The sequence below is a fragment of the Vespa mandarinia genome, chromosome 10 (genome assembly GCF_050613455.1).
Source record: "Vespa mandarinia isolate Hongniang chromosome 10, ASM5061345v1, whole genome shotgun sequence".
Taxonomy (NCBI): domain Eukaryota; kingdom Metazoa; phylum Arthropoda; class Insecta; order Hymenoptera; family Vespidae; genus Vespa; species Vespa mandarinia.
In genome coordinates this window covers 3,488,692-3,502,942 of record NC_140819.1, presented here as the reverse complement: position 1 = coordinate 3,502,942, position 14,251 = coordinate 3,488,692, and the positions used below count along the sequence as shown (strand labels likewise).

The 14,251-nt window shown below is 25.9% G+C and overlaps 4 protein-coding genes across 8 annotated transcripts; 3 read left to right on the top strand and 1 right to left on the bottom strand.

The window, feature by feature from the left end:
- Positions 1-442: 442 nt before the first annotated feature.
- Rrp42 (exosome complex component Rrp42) lies at positions 443-2,008 on the top strand. Its single transcript, XM_035876668.2, has 6 exons — positions 443-652; positions 740-936; positions 1,018-1,183; positions 1,264-1,458; positions 1,553-1,708; positions 1,842-2,008. Exons 1-6 carry the CDS (start codon positions 596-598, stop codon positions 1,944-1,946), a joined length of 876 nt encoding a protein of 291 aa, XP_035732561.1. The 5' UTR covers positions 443-595; the 3' UTR covers positions 1,947-2,008.
- A 273-nt stretch (positions 2,009-2,281) lies between these two features.
- Positions 2,282-4,781, top strand: Phax (phosphorylated adaptor for RNA export). The gene is made up of 4 exons (XM_035876779.2): positions 2,282-2,490; positions 2,820-3,426; positions 3,518-3,796; positions 3,900-4,781. The coding sequence occupies exons 1-4, from the start codon at positions 2,440-2,442 to the stop codon at positions 4,172-4,174; spliced, it is 1,212 nt and encodes a 403-aa protein (XP_035732672.1). The 5' UTR covers positions 2,282-2,439; the 3' UTR covers positions 4,175-4,781.
- A 157-nt stretch (positions 4,782-4,938) lies between these two features.
- mute (gon-4 like protein muscle wasted) lies at positions 4,939-11,131 on the bottom strand. 3 transcript variants are annotated; one of them, XM_085660031.1, is made up of 16 exons: positions 10,554-11,130; positions 10,181-10,471; positions 9,853-10,118; positions 9,596-9,762; positions 9,329-9,495; positions 8,911-9,228; positions 8,633-8,825; positions 8,444-8,569; positions 7,763-8,365; positions 7,522-7,672; positions 6,846-7,401; positions 6,540-6,768; positions 5,887-6,442; positions 5,568-5,812; positions 5,381-5,498; positions 4,939-5,096 (listed from the first exon to the last, which is right to left on the bottom strand). In XM_085660031.1, the coding sequence occupies exons 1-15, from the start codon at positions 10,994-10,996 to the stop codon at positions 5,448-5,450; spliced, it is 4,362 nt and encodes a 1,453-aa protein (XP_085516157.1). In that variant the 5' UTR covers positions 10,997-11,130; the 3' UTR covers positions 4,939-5,096; positions 5,381-5,447. The 3 variants fall into 3 exon arrangements, with proteins under 3 accessions (XP_085516157.1, XP_085516158.1, XP_035732551.1); XM_085660032.1 differs by lacking the exons at positions 4,939-5,096; positions 5,381-5,498 and having other exon boundaries at positions 5,627-5,790; positions 10,554-11,131; XM_035876658.2 differs by lacking the exons at positions 4,939-5,096; positions 5,381-5,498; positions 5,568-5,812 and having other exon boundaries at positions 5,925-6,082; positions 6,169-6,442; positions 10,554-11,131.
- Positions 11,132-11,178: 47 nt separating this feature from the next.
- On the top strand, positions 11,179-14,133 carry LOC118446238 (ribosome assembly protein METTL17, mitochondrial). 3 transcript variants are annotated; one of them, XM_035876660.2, is made up of 10 exons: positions 11,179-11,535; positions 12,006-12,107; positions 12,182-12,335; positions 12,427-12,823; positions 12,896-13,049; positions 13,123-13,266; positions 13,340-13,429; positions 13,587-13,725; positions 13,810-13,948; positions 14,029-14,133. In XM_035876660.2, the coding sequence occupies exons 2-10, from the start codon at positions 12,063-12,065 to the stop codon at positions 14,108-14,110; spliced, it is 1,344 nt and encodes a 447-aa protein (XP_035732553.2). In that variant the 5' UTR covers positions 11,179-11,535; positions 12,006-12,062; the 3' UTR covers positions 14,111-14,133. The 3 variants fall into 3 exon arrangements, with proteins under 3 accessions (XP_035732553.2, XP_035732554.2, XP_035732552.2); XM_035876661.2 differs by having other exon boundaries at positions 11,181-11,273; XM_035876659.2 differs by lacking the exon at positions 11,179-11,535 and adding an exon at positions 11,563-11,703.
- Positions 14,134-14,251: the final 118 nt, after the last annotated feature.

Sequence of the window (14,251 nt, the reverse complement as noted above, 5' to 3'; positions counted from 1 at the left end):
GTTGTCTATCCACCATATGTCTATCGTATAAGCTTGTTTGGTTATTTCCATCTCACGCGTACATAACAATTGGATTCGATTAAATATTTAATTAATAGTTATTTAAAAATATAAAGCAAACTCTTCGATGCTCTTTCTTACAAGCAAATATTTTAAATATTATAAGAAAATCATGCACAGTTTCAACTTGTAATCCAGAGATTATCCATAACCTAATATTTTGTTACTCATTCTTTATTAGAACTCGAATATAACGATTCTTTATTATTTCCACGCGACAAAAATATTTCAAACTAAACATTAAAATATTAAAAATTTTAAATAATTATAAATGTGTTTGAACAAGAAGATCTTATCCTGATGTAATAAATCAATCAAAAATAAAAAACCATTCACAAGTAAATCTTCGAAGAAATTTACTTATATTACACATCCTAAAAACATTAGCATCACTGGTTCACTCGTATGTGGAAGAGTGAATCCTTAACTTTGATTGGAAATGCAAAATATAAATAAATTAAATTTTTATAATTAATATCCAATATAGATATATATTGAGTTTCAGATAAATATTATTTTTGTGTAATTTATAAAAATGGCCGAAGTTCCATTGAGCTTAGGAGAAAAAACATTTATTCTTCATGGAGTTGATGTAAGTATAAAATACATGTGTGTATACATTGTAGAATAAATTTAAGTTTTTGAATCAAAATCAATATTCTTCCTTTGAAACGTTTAGGCAGATTTTAGAAATGATGGAAGAAAAAGATATGAATATCGATCATTCGAAATTGAAACCAATTTGATGCAACAAACGCATGGTTCATCAAGATTACGAATAGGAAATACTGACATTTTAGTTGGTGTTAAAGTAGAAATTGATTCACCATATATTGATCGACCATGTGAAGGAAAATTAGAATTTTTTGTAGATTGGTATTTTGTTGAACCACTAATCTAAACTTATACTCTTCATATAATTTTATTAATATATATATATAATATATTATTTTGTAGTTCAGCCAATGCTACCCCAGAATTTGAAGGTAAAGGTGGAGATGATCTAGCAATGGAAATAAGTAATATTTTGTCATTATCTTATCAGACTCCAGGTGCATTTAACTTAAAAGATTTATGTATTTTACCATATAAAAAATGTTGGAAAATGTTTGTTGATATTTTGGTAAGAGCTATTTGCATATATATTAAAAAAATATAATTACATTTGTGATCCATATGAAGAAAATTTGAATATGTTCATAGATATTACAATGTGGAGGAAATCTTTTTGATGCTGTAGGTATAGCTGTAAAAGCTGCTTTATATAGTACAGAAATACCAAGAGTAACTGCTGCATCTCTTGATGGTGGAGAAGCAGACATACAAATATCAGATGATCCTTTTGATTGTATCAAATTAGATATTACAAATTATCCAGTTATTGTCACATTGTGTAAAGTAAGTATATGAAGATATTGCAAAAATGAATATGATTTAAATTAATCGTTATCTATTTATAGATAAAAGATATACATATTCTATTTTTTTTTAGATAGGAGAAAATTGTGTAATAGATCCTACTTCAGAAGAAGAAATGTGTAGTCCAGCAAGTACAATTATATCTATAATGCCAAATGGTAATATAACATCAATTGTCAAAATAGGATATGGTAGTATGCAGGATGTTACATTACTTAAAATGCTAGAGGTATTTGAAAAATGGTTTATTAATATTAAAATGAGCATAATATTATTTTTGTGTCTATATATGTATTGTAGTCAAAATAAATAATATATAAGAAATGTCAAATATTTCATGGAAATTTTATGATCATTTACAGATGGGTAAAACTATTGCACTTGCATTAAATGATGCTCTTATGAATGCATTAAAGAAGGAAACAGAACTTGGACCAACGAAACCTATAGTTGGATTTCTCAGATAAAAAATATAACATACTAATTTTGATGTACATAAATTTTAATGACAATTGTACAAATCATAAAAAAAAAAACAAATAAAAAGTATAGAATATTATTTTATATATAACCTTTTGTTTTTTCGAATTTTCATATTTTTTACAAAAATTTAAATACTATAGTCTTTCTCTTTCTCTCTCTCTCTCTCTCTACTTATTTCGTATATATAGTTCATTATACCTTCAATACATGAGTGTTCTCTTGAATATACGTTCGAAACAATCTTTCTTGTTAAACCTCCAAATCCATTCGTTGAAAGTTTGAATGTTTCACCAATCGCCATAAGGATAGAAGAGCAAATATTATTTCTGTCATGAAAACGAACAAAAGAATCTGCTGCGATATTGCCATAAAGTTAGAAAAGTGGTTAAGGTATTATGTTATTGTGCAACTGAAACAAATAATTCTTATTCAAAATATTTGTTTCGTTAGAAAAGATATCATTTTCCAAGTTCGGATATGGAAGCAGAACCTTTAGAGCTTGAAGATGGCGAGATTGTCGATGATGAGGTCAGATATTAAGTATTTTGTTTTTGACAGGAGTCTAAATTAAAATGTATGAATACAAATACTCGTTCTCATAAAATTGTTCTTTCTGTTCTGTATTTAATAAATCATTATTTATTATATTAATTTATTAATAATACGATATTTTCAATAAGATTGTTATTTCTAACAAATTTGTAAGATATTTAAAATTATCATATTTAACATTTTACAAGTATTTTAGATTTATAAATGTAATATCTTTTAAAGTACATATCTCAATGTAAATATAATAATAAAATTGTATTATTAAAATAAATATACTATCAATTAAAGATTATGTCTTTCTATAGCCAACCGATATTTTTGAAGAATACAATGTACTGCAGAGGCCTCACGTGGTGCAAGCAACAGAAGGACAGACAAAACTGGGATATAGTGATGAATCAGATGATTCTGTGGACACAGAAAGTGATTCAGATTCCGATTCAGCACATACTAGAAACAAAAAACCTAAGTTGAAAATAAAAAGATCTAAAAGCTTATCTAATAATTGGGAAAAAAATAACGATAAATACAAAGTATGGTGTACACAGGTGCAAGAAGAATCGTTAACAGAAGATTTAGTTTCATGTGGTGTTACAAAGAAACTCTATCAAGAACGTAGCGTTGAAAGTTATAATTTTACTCTTCGATATCCATCAAATGCCAATGGATCTCATAACAATATTAGTCCAGATGATGAAAAATATGGACAAAGACTAACCAATAAAAGGACAAATTCTGATAGACAAAATATAAAACTTAAATTAGGGAAAAGAAGAAATTCTATGGAAGTTGATGGTCAAAAGGGATCTATACGTATTATAGCAGATTTAAGTACAACAATAAATTCAACAGATTCAGATGTTGCAATTGATATTGCAGATAAACTTTGCGAAAATAAGAATCTCCTTATAAGTAATTTTAAAAATATATTTTATATTCTTTAATCATTTATCTTCTTATAAAAAATATATATTATAAATATTTGATTACTTGTTTCTTGTAGGAAAGATAGTAAAAATACTTGGAAAAGAAAAAGCAATTGACTTTTTTCAAAAAACCAAAAAAATCGAAGAAAATGGTGGTTTGTTAACAATGAATGGATCTCGTAGAAGAACAACAGGTGGTGTATATTTATGGCTTATAAAAAATGACGAACATATTCCACAAGAAAAAATCAGAGAAATATTTTATGTCGATAAGAAAAAAAATGTGGAACAACAGAAAAAAATACAAGCTGATGAGAAAAGAAAAAAAACACAGGAACTCATGAGAAGCCTTGAAAGTGAGTTTTAAATTAAAATAATATGATGATGACAACCAAATATAGGAAAAAATCCACTTAATAAGCATTATATTAAACTGTATAATATTTTGTATTTCTTTAGATGGATCTGATAAAGATCTTCCAGCTTTATTAACGAAAGCAGAGTTTTCAACCAGACAGATTGCAGAAGAAGCAAGGTTAAGACGTGGTGTAGGAATGGATAGAATTCCTTTAGATTCTGATCGTACAGTAACTAATCCTCCACCTAGTCCCGTTACAGATGATCCAGATCACACTGAACATCATTCTGAGCACTCTCTTCAATCAAGACAAGTTCAAGATTATGACGATTTTCTCGACATTGGTATAGATGTAGACAACATGGAAGAGTTTTGAATATCTTAATTTTACTCCACAAATTGGCATCAAAAGTACAATCCAGAATAATGATAATTTAGACTACAATGTGTATATGCAATAAATTTGCATGGTTTGTACATGCTCATCATATTCACAGATGACAATATTAGACTGATTTATACTGAAATAGTGAAACTTTTATTTGCTGTGTAATAATTATTTTACATTTTTTTTTTACTAGAATTACATCTTGTTCTCTACATTTTTATATTGCAATCTAATATGCCATTTATGAATACAATGAGAGAAGATCTGAAATATATAGCCAAAGTACGAGATAAATTGAGGATAAAAATATTGCAAGGTACACATCACGTTATTACATAAAACAATTTGTGACGATAAATAGTGTCCATGTTAATAATGTTTTTAGAAACAAATAAAATTGATTATAATTTGTACTATGAACTAAAAGGACTAAATATTGTGCAAAAACTTTTGATCATGGCTTGATATAGTCGAATTGTTATAAAACTATGATTCTATTATTATCAATTTGTATATTTAAGATTTAGCAATACCATGATTATAAATTTTTACACATTAATATAAGTATAATCTGTGGATAAACCTTTATATTAAATATACTTTATGAAATTATGTTTTAAACATAATGTTATTAAAAGTAAAAAGTATAATATTCTTTTATTAAATTTATTAAGTTTTTAGTCAAAAAATGATTATCTTTAACATTTTCATTCTATATTTCTTGCTTTTGAAAAAAAAAACCTTAGACTATACAAATTTTAAGGAACTTTATTACATTAATTATAGGAATGTTTTATTGTAAATTACGTTATGACTGTAAACTGATGCTTTTAAAAATGTTTTTCTTTATATCTAATCTTAAGTTCTTGATTCATAGTAGTAAACGTCTTGTATGATACATTTCATAGCACTGTAAACAATATTTTGTATGTTGTAATTTTGTCCTACATCTTAATAACAATTTTATATTTATACTTATATCACATATTTGTCTTTAAAATGATGAAAATATAATTAAATTTTTAAATCATCATTAAAAAAGAAATATGTGTATAAATTTGTTACGAGCAGATATGTATAAAAGAAAAATAAAATTATAGATCAAAATCGAATTAAATAATTTATTATTATTTATATTTATTAATTAAATTCATTTTCTAAATATAAAAATCGTAATACAAGTACTTTTCTAACCTTTCTCCAATCACGTTAAATGTCTTATGTACACAAAATAAAATTCACAGATCTCTTTGACTAATAATTATAACATTTGCTCTAACAAAGAAAGTAATGTTTTGCATCTTTCCTTAACCTAAAATGAAATAATATCAGTATCTATGTAAATTAAAGAAAAAAATTATAAGTATCTATATATCTATACCTGTTCAATGGTACGATCTTCCAATTGTTGGCTAACCTTCAAAAATGTATTTTCCGAATACTCTTCCTTAATGGCTAAAAGAAGGATCATATCTTCTTGCCGTGTCCAAGGTTTGTCATTAATAAATTCCATTTCAGAATTTGTATCAGAATCACAATCATTTGAAACATCCATTTTTTCGAAACTTCTGCTACTACTTATTATATCTCTATCTTTTTCTGGACTAGGCGACATAATATTATCTTCTGTTAAAAATATATTTTTAATTATACGATCTTATACGTATATATGATTTAAAAATAAAATCAATTGTGCTTACTCATATCATGTTCCATGTTCTTGTTCATGAACATTTTATCCTTTGAAGATATTTCTTTTTCAAATATATTTTCAATTGTAACACATTTGGAGGTATAGTCACTTTCTGAACATGAATTATCATAAGAATTTTGTTCCAACCGCGTCTTTCGTTCTATCTTCTTTTCACGTTTATTTATAGATTGTGGAGAGTATGCCTTTTTAGTAGATATTATTTCATCAGTAAATGTTACTTTTTTCAATGATTTTTTTGGTTCTCCGGATTTGGGTGGTGATTTCGTACCTCTTTTAGATCTTGATATAGTTCTTTCGTTATCTTCATTTTCTTTCACAGGTGAATTTTTGGGAAGACATTGTTTTTGACATGAATCGTCGCCAATATCGGCTTTCGAAGATTTTCGACGTTGTCTAGATGCAATAGGTGGTGTAAATTTATCAGCAACTTTTAAAGACACTCTTGCAATATTTTCTAATTTCTCTTTATCAGCTCCTGGGAATGTTATTTTTGCAGGACGTAAGCCTTCAGAAGTTTGAAGATATATTCTTCCATTAAGAAACTGTCAAATAAAGATTTATACATATGTAATGTAATAAAATTAAAGAAAGAGTAATACATATGTAATATAATAAAATTAAACGATTATAAATGTATACCCTAGTTCCACAAGATATACAATGTTCATTAGTATTTCTGTTATTTGAGTCATCTGCATTATGACAATCACATTTACAATTATCTCCACCATAAGGGTCTTCTTGGGAAACTGACATTGGTAATTCTATATTCTCATATAATTCTGGTGCATCATCTGTATATACTTTATTTTTATCATGAGGACCCAGTGGGAAAGTTAAATTTTCAAACATATCTACTGCAAATAAACTATATAAAAACCACAAAAAAATATATTTTACTAAACAAGTTTATAATCTGAATTCCATAAACATCAAAATAATTACCTTTCTGGAGGTTTACCATTAGGTAATATTTGTAAAAATAGATCCAGAACTAAGGGATGTGCCTTGAGAAGTGGAATCATAATATTATGAACATTCTCTAATGTTACATGAGGATCAGATGAAAGTTGTGTAATGGCCTGCATTATTTTTGCAAGCCGAGATGGCTGCTTAGTAAAATAGACTTGTATGACGTTTAAAAATTCACTCATTTTTTGTAACATTATATATTCTACAGATTTGCCTATTAATGCAGCTTGATGTGGTTTTAAAAATAACAACAAATCTGAACACAATTCTGGAAAATCTCGTAATTTATCATAAATATTTTGATATAAATCTATAGCTAATTTATCTCTAGTTATCATGTTCTTTTCTATCACTTCTTGCATCTCAGAGGATTCATATTTTTTAGAAAAAGAGATTTCATGTTCCAATTGATTAAGATTCTCAATTTTGTCATTGTAATCTAATATTAATTTAATTACAATTTTTAAAATATCTGGATTATTAGATTCCAATGTCAAGTGTAATTTCTGAAGATATGATGCTGCGAATTCTGTATGAAAATAAAAACAAAAATAATAAATTTATAATCTTTTCAAGTGTATAAATTGCATGGGCATGGAATTTATAATATTTATAAATCTAATTCAAGTAATATTGTATAGTAACATACTTTCTTCTCTTTCTCCTTCATTCAAAAGATTATCAGCTTCCAATAATCTCTTTATATTTTCTAATTCTCTAGCCTGTTTAGCCTTCTTTCTATTATCTTTTTTAATAGTAGTGCTTGCTAACATAAGTTCTGCAATTTCATCCTCATTATCCTGCAATCAATGATCATATACAACTTATATTTTCTTGTAACTTTCTATTATTGCAGATCTGTAAATACATTTAAATAAATTGTAACTTACAACTTTTGATGAATCAGTAGAACACTCCAAATTTTTTTCCAGATCTCCCTTTCCTCTAGTCTTTGCATTACTGCAATTAGATACATTTTTTGATCCTAAACCTTGAGCCATTAGTTTCATATTTTGTGCACTCTTTGTTTTTGCCAAACGTGGAGTTGTTTTTCGTATTTGTGGAGATTGCAATAATGCTTCACTTGACTTTTTTGTTAGTTTCGTGTTTTTTATTTCTACATTTAATGAATTAATCGATTCACTTTGTTTATCTTCCTTATTTGTTATTGCACTTTTATCTGCATTTTCAGTACTTTTATTTAACATTTTTTTAGTATTGCTAATATCACATGGTTGTTGTGATCTAGCTGTATGAATATCAGATTTTCCTTGAGCATGTGATGCATTTCTTGCTATTATATTATTTAATAAAAGTTTCGAATTTGGCATTATTTTAGGCAAAACATTTACAACTGGATTTCGTAGTGGATGATGTTTTGAAACATAAGGATATAGATAGAAATTATTATTTATTAGATTTTCAATCTTAGATATATCATTATATGAATTCAGAATACGTTTAGATTTTAAAAGATCCACTTTTGGTTTAGTCTACAATATTATCAAACCTATTTAGTATATTACTCATACGTTTTTTAATTAATATACAAACAGTTTTCGTTTACTTACATTAGTAAGATAATTCTGCCATTTTGGAGGTAAAAGATGTATTGGCTGATGTATCGGTGCTTTAAGATCACATTTTAATGTTATACAGTGTACTATTCTGGGAGCTATACCCTTGTCAAAATAACGCTATAATAAAATTCTATTAAAAATATTGTTTTATAAATGAAAAAATATATACCAATTAACTACCTTAATTGGATTTGAATCTTTGGCAGAACGTTGTCTTCGAATATAGAAAAATATTTTTTTGGATTCTCTAACAGGTAGTAAATGTTTAGCAATTAATTGAGCCACATCAAATAATTGGAACTTTTTACTTTTAAATTTTGTTTTTCGAGATGCCACAAATGGGAAGAATTGTTCAAGGCCTATTGCAATTAAACTAAAATAAAAATATTTATATAAAAATAAAAATATTTATAACTATATAATGTACTAACATAATCTTTTAGAATTAAGATACTTACGTTTCTTCAGTTTTTAAAAATGGTAACTTTGTATATTTAGTTAATTCACTTTTGAATGGTATATCTGGTAGAAGTTGTGGATATATCAAAGCTTTACTTTCAATAAATAATTTTATTAGATCAGGAGAAAATTGAGGTATATATTCCCATCTATTTTTAAGATGTTTTGTTTTTATAGTATTTTCATCCTCTATATGTTTTTTAAATTCTTCATGAAATTTTGGATCCAAAAATTTATTTTCCCAATCAGAGACTAACTTTAAAGCATCAAATACATTTTCTATATTGAATGCAGAATTTGGTCCATTATTTAAATTTCTAAAGAAATAAATAATATATGATAATAAAATATCTGTCCACAAATTTAATTAAGATCTTATTAAAAATTTGATGTCTTGTAATATAACTTCTCGTATACCTTATGTTATTTAAGCATTCTTTACATTTTTTTGAGAGGATATGTAAATCTGGGTGCATGTATGTCATAGCAAAATGTTGTGCCAATAGTTGAACATGTTGTTGAAATTGAATAGCTAGTAAATGGCGTTGCTCAAAGTTTACTAACATTGAAAGTTCAGAATGATTCTATCATAAAACAAAACAATTGAGTGATTAATTAGCAATTAAATCAAGAAGTCAAATTGTTTTGAATTGTATCAAATTTATAGCAGCATTATATTTTTACCAATGTGTTCTTTTCAACAGGTGTATCTATATTTTCTGATAATTTCCTTTTCTTAGATACTTCTTGTTCTTCTTGTTTGATAAATGTATCTGTAAACTCAAACAAATCAATTAACTCTTTAAAAGTAATTTCGACATCTTTATCGGCTCTTAATTCTTCTTTATCCACTGAAAATATATAAACATTAGTATTATCATATATTTTATTTATTTATAATTAAATATATTATTGACATTTTTGTATTTGTAGATACTAACATAAATCTGTTTCTTCATCTTCTAAAATATTATATTCAGGATCAGCTTCTGGATCATCTTCTGCAGTATGTTCTTGTTCTAAAGGTTGTGTAAATTCTTTCAAAAAATTACCCCAATCTTCATCGCAATCAGAATCATACATATCTGTTGTAATATCAGGGGGCACAAATGCTTGTTCAATTTGTTCTAACGGTGTTTCACTTAAGCAAAGTTTAGAACGTGTTCTATGACCAATACTTTCTTCTTCTGTTGGTACACAAGGTAAGCTAGAAAATGTAGATTTTAATGATGAAAAATAATTGAAATTACAGAAATATCATTTTCTTACCAAGGAATTTTAAAAATCCCCTCTGGATCATATTGAATATTAGGTGATTTAGGTTTTTTTTGTACAGCTGAATCAAGTTCATGTACTGGGATAGGTAGTTGTGACTCTACATCACCACTGGCGGAATTTTCTATTTCTCTATCATCATCACTTTGTTTATCTTGCTCTGGCTTATATTCTTCGTCAGAAGAATCTTCTGGGAATTCTTCATCTATTAATACTTGTAACGGTGGTTTCTTAACTGGCCTAGTGTTCCATAATACATTAACTTGTTCTACAGCACCTAATTCTCTATTATAAAATCAATTAAAATTTTTCATACAAATTTATATATATTACAATATAATATAATGTATTAAGATAAATTACATACTTTGCTTTAGCTCTTGTGAGTTTAGGTTCAAAAATGATATCTTCTTCTGTATCATGTAAACGTTTCTGTACCACAGCCATTACTTGTTCATTATTTGTAATAACACGTTTTAATATATTTTTTACATTCGTGGCAGTTAGATTAGTTTTTGCTGCTTTAGCATCAAGTTGTCTTTCAATTTCTTCTTCCATTTCGTTAAGAACCGACGTTTCTTTGACTGATTCTCTTTTATGTTTAGTTGGTGGATCATCATTATCGATTTCTGAAATATCTATTTGTAAATCAGCTGTCTCGGAATCAGACGAATTATCACTGTTTGTATAGTCAAAATCAAAATTAATTGAAAAAGATAAATTGCATTTTTTTGGAGCTTCATTAAGACGATATGTAGGAATCGATGAATTTTGTTTTTCTTCGTTAACACTCTTTTTCGTTGTATTCATCTTTTATAAAACATAATTAACTCTCTATATAAGTTTGCGATAATTTAATACTCTCTTCATTATTTTCTTAAAACCCGTTAATGCTATTCACCATCTATTGCTCGTAGTGACTTCAGCAATGTGTGGACAAAATATGAACTATATAATAGAAAATAAGAGAACACTATCCCCACTATGCGTCTATTAAATTAGCATATAAGCTTGTTAAATTATACTCTTATCATGGGGTATATACAACACGTCCAGGCATAAATATTGAACGATTTTAACAAACAAGGTCTTATTTTAAAAATGAAAATTTAAACGAGGACATGGCTTTTTCGAATTTTTTAAAATGCTTTATTTTCATGTATAAGTTATTTTCCATAAAACACCATTTTCTGACACAATTTTTTTATAAAGAAAAGAAAACTTTTCAAAAGTTCGAAAAAACCATGTGCTCGCTTGAACCTTCATCTTTAAAATGAAATCTTGTTTATCAAACCGTTCAATAATTACTTCTATACTCATTGTTAACATAAATCATTATAAAACTAGAGGTGATTTTTAACATAAAAGAAAGTGTTCTTCTAAATAGTTTTCTATTATTATCATCAATCTCGCTTTCTACTGGCTACATTTTGCTATTATGTCAAATATTATTACATCATTATTAGAATATTATCGAAGAACAACAAACATGTGTAACAGAATTGGATCTTAGATATGTAATAAAATATAAATTATGATTTTATATATGTATTTCTATCATTGCTTGAATAACTTTTTGTATTAATTTGGTATCAAATGACATAAATAAAAATTGGTATAAATCACAAATAAAAAAGAATTGTTTTTATTAAATTTATGAAATTATTTTGAAAATTTTTTTGTAATTAAATTCATTATAAAAAAATATGTTATGAAAAGATTATTTAATAGATAATAAATAATATTTTAAATGACTACAATTGTTAAAAAAGTTTTTTTATAAAGAAACGATTAGAAAATCTGTTTATATTTTTTATAGGTTATAATGCACACAATTTTCTTTAATTGATAATATAATCTTTGAAAAAGAAATTACATGATGTTAAACCTGTATTTTCTTCGACGTATGCAAGTACGAAATGTAAGTTTAAAAATACTTACGGCTTATAAAAAAAAACAACATAATATATACGATATATATAATTTTATTTTTAGTTTTCAGTAAAAGTAGAAGTAAAACTTAATGATAGTACAAATACTTTACTTGAAAATAAGTTATTAAAGCATCGACATCATCCTGGAATTATAAAACCACGAGTTGTAGAAGTACCTGACTGGATTAAAAATTCAATTCAGATAGTTTTAAAAGGTTTGTAATAATTGTTACTTAAATATGATATAATAATAATATAATATATAATGTGAAGTAGTTATTTTATTTTTTTCTTTACTATATAAAGATTCAAAAATTCCAACATCATATTTATGGGAAGGTGGACAAAAATTGATGAAACATTTACTTGGTAGATTTATACCAGATATACAACCAAATTTACAGGATAGAAAAACAAGATCACAAGCTACTATATATTCTTCTAATTTGAATGAAAGGAATGAAGATATTATTGAATATAATATGAACAATAATTCAAAATTAGCTAAAGAAAAACAGCAATTGCATAATTCAGCTATTACTATTGATTATAACAGACGAACTGGTTTGTTATATATAGTTGGTAGAAGTCAATATGAGTATTGTGCTGTATATAAAGTCTTAAATCAAATTAAAAGTAAGAATGTAAATTTTAAACCTCAAACTTTATTTGATTTTGGATCCGGAATTGGAACAGTTATGTGGTATGTATTAAATGTGATATGTATTAAGGATATATAAATATTAAATAATTATAAAAGATATTGTTAATTTAGGTCAGCATCTCAACTTTGGTCTGATTCTTTAAAAGAATACTTTGGTGTAGATTCTTCTTCTGAAATGAATGATTTATCAGAAGAATTAAATAAATATAATACTCATCCAATTAAAAACATTTTCTACAGACAATTTCTTCCTGCACTTCCCGTGGTATAATTCTGCAATTTTATATATACTATGTTTTAAATATTAAATGAATCTAATTGCATTTTTATGGTTATAGCCAACTTATGATATTGTTGTTAGTTCATTTTCTTTATTGGAACTACCTGATACAAAGACTCGTTTTGATGTTATACAAAAACTTTGGGCTAAAGTTCAAGATTATCTTGTTATTATTGAAGATGGAACAAATGCAGGATTTACAGTATGTATTTTTGAAATTCCTTGAAATAATATTTCTTTTATTCTTATATGTAATATCAATCATTTTTTTAAAGGCAGTGAATGAAGCACGTGATATTATACTGTATAATATTTTGAAGTCAGATAAGTCAAATAATAATAATTGTGCTCATGTTTTTGCACCTGTAAGTACTATTAAAAAATATATGTTTATTCAAATTTTACTCATTATTTTAATCTAAATAATAAATTTAAATGTAATAGTTAACTTTCTTAACACTTTTTAAACTTTAAAACTAATGAAACTAATATAGTAAATATTTTATAAATCTGTTACTTTAGTGTCCTCATGATATGAAATGCCCAAGATATTACACAGATGATATTCCTTGCAATTTTGAGATTTCTTATTATACTTTACCATTGTCAGGTCCTTCTTTTTTAAAAAAACAACGCTATTCTTATGTCATATTAAAGAAAGGTATACTGAGTTACAATAAAATATCATTTTTATTAATATAAAATAACAGAATTATAGTGTTATAAAGAAAATATATATTTTTAGGTGTACGATCAGATAGTGATAACCAATGGCCACGTATTGTACAGCCAACATTAAAACGATCCAAGCATGTAATATGTCGTACATGCACAGCTAATGGGACATTAAAAGAAATCATATTCACCTCTTACAAATATGGAAAGTTAGTAAATAATGTTTTTTGTTTATTTCAATAAAAATAGTACATTGACTATGATTAATACTTAAATTATGCATTTATAGGAATGCATATCGTTGTGCAAGAGTTAGCCAATGGGGAGATTTGTTACCTATAGAGATTAGTACAGAAAAGTTACATGAATGAAGAGTTTTTATTTTTTACTATTGTAATTAAAATAAAATAATAAATGTAATTAAATTTATAATAAAAATATAAATATAGTAAAAATATCTTCAATTTCACATTTATTTCTTAATAGTTTAATACGTTTAATTTTAATGAATT

What these genes read in the sequence shown, in the direction of transcription:
- Phax (XM_035876779.2), top strand. Translation starts at nt 2,440, where the DNA reads ATGGAAGCAGAACCTTTAGAGCTTGAAGATGGCGAGATTGTCGATGAT. An exon ending in AAATAAGAATCTCCTTATAA is followed by an intron (nt 3,427 to 3,517) that starts GTAATTTTAAAA and finishes TGTTTCTTGTAG; the next exon opens with GAAAGATAGTAAAAATACTT. An exon ending in ACTCATGAGAAGCCTTGAAA is followed by an intron (nt 3,797 to 3,899) that starts GTGAGTTTTAAA and finishes GTATTTCTTTAG; the next exon opens with ATGGATCTGATAAAGATCTT.
- Rrp42 (XM_035876668.2), top strand. Translation starts at nt 596, where the DNA reads ATGGCCGAAGTTCCATTGAGCTTAGGAGAAAAAACATTTATTCTTCAT. An exon ending in TTATTCTTCATGGAGTTGAT is followed by an intron (nt 653 to 739) that starts GTAAGTATAAAA and finishes TGAAACGTTTAG; the next exon opens with GCAGATTTTAGAAATGATGG. An exon ending in AAATGTTTGTTGATATTTTG is followed by an intron (nt 1,184 to 1,263) that starts GTAAGAGCTATT and finishes ATATGTTCATAG; the next exon opens with ATATTACAATGTGGAGGAAA.
- mute (XM_085660031.1), bottom strand. Translation starts at nt 10,996, where the DNA reads ATGAATACAACGAAAAAGAGTGTTAACGAAGAAAAACAAAATTCATCG. An exon ending in GGCAGAATTATCTTACTAAT is followed by an intron (nt 8,366 to 8,443) that starts GTAAGTAAACGA and finishes ATAATATTGTAG; the next exon opens with ACTAAACCAAAAGTGGATCT. An exon ending in CTACTGATTCATCAAAAGTT is followed by an intron (nt 7,673 to 7,762) that starts GTAAGTTACAAT and finishes CATTGATTGCAG; the next exon opens with GATAATGAGGATGAAATTGC.
- LOC118446238 (XM_035876660.2), top strand. Translation starts at nt 12,063, where the DNA reads ATGATGTTAAACCTGTATTTTCTTCGACGTATGCAAGTACGAAAT. An exon ending in GTGCTCATGTTTTTGCACCT is followed by an intron (nt 13,430 to 13,586) that starts GTAAGTACTATT and finishes CTGTTACTTTAG; the next exon opens with TGTCCTCATGATATGAAATG. An exon ending in ACCTCTTACAAATATGGAAA is followed by an intron (nt 13,949 to 14,028) that starts GTTAGTAAATAA and finishes ATGCATTTATAG; the next exon opens with GAATGCATATCGTTGTGCAA.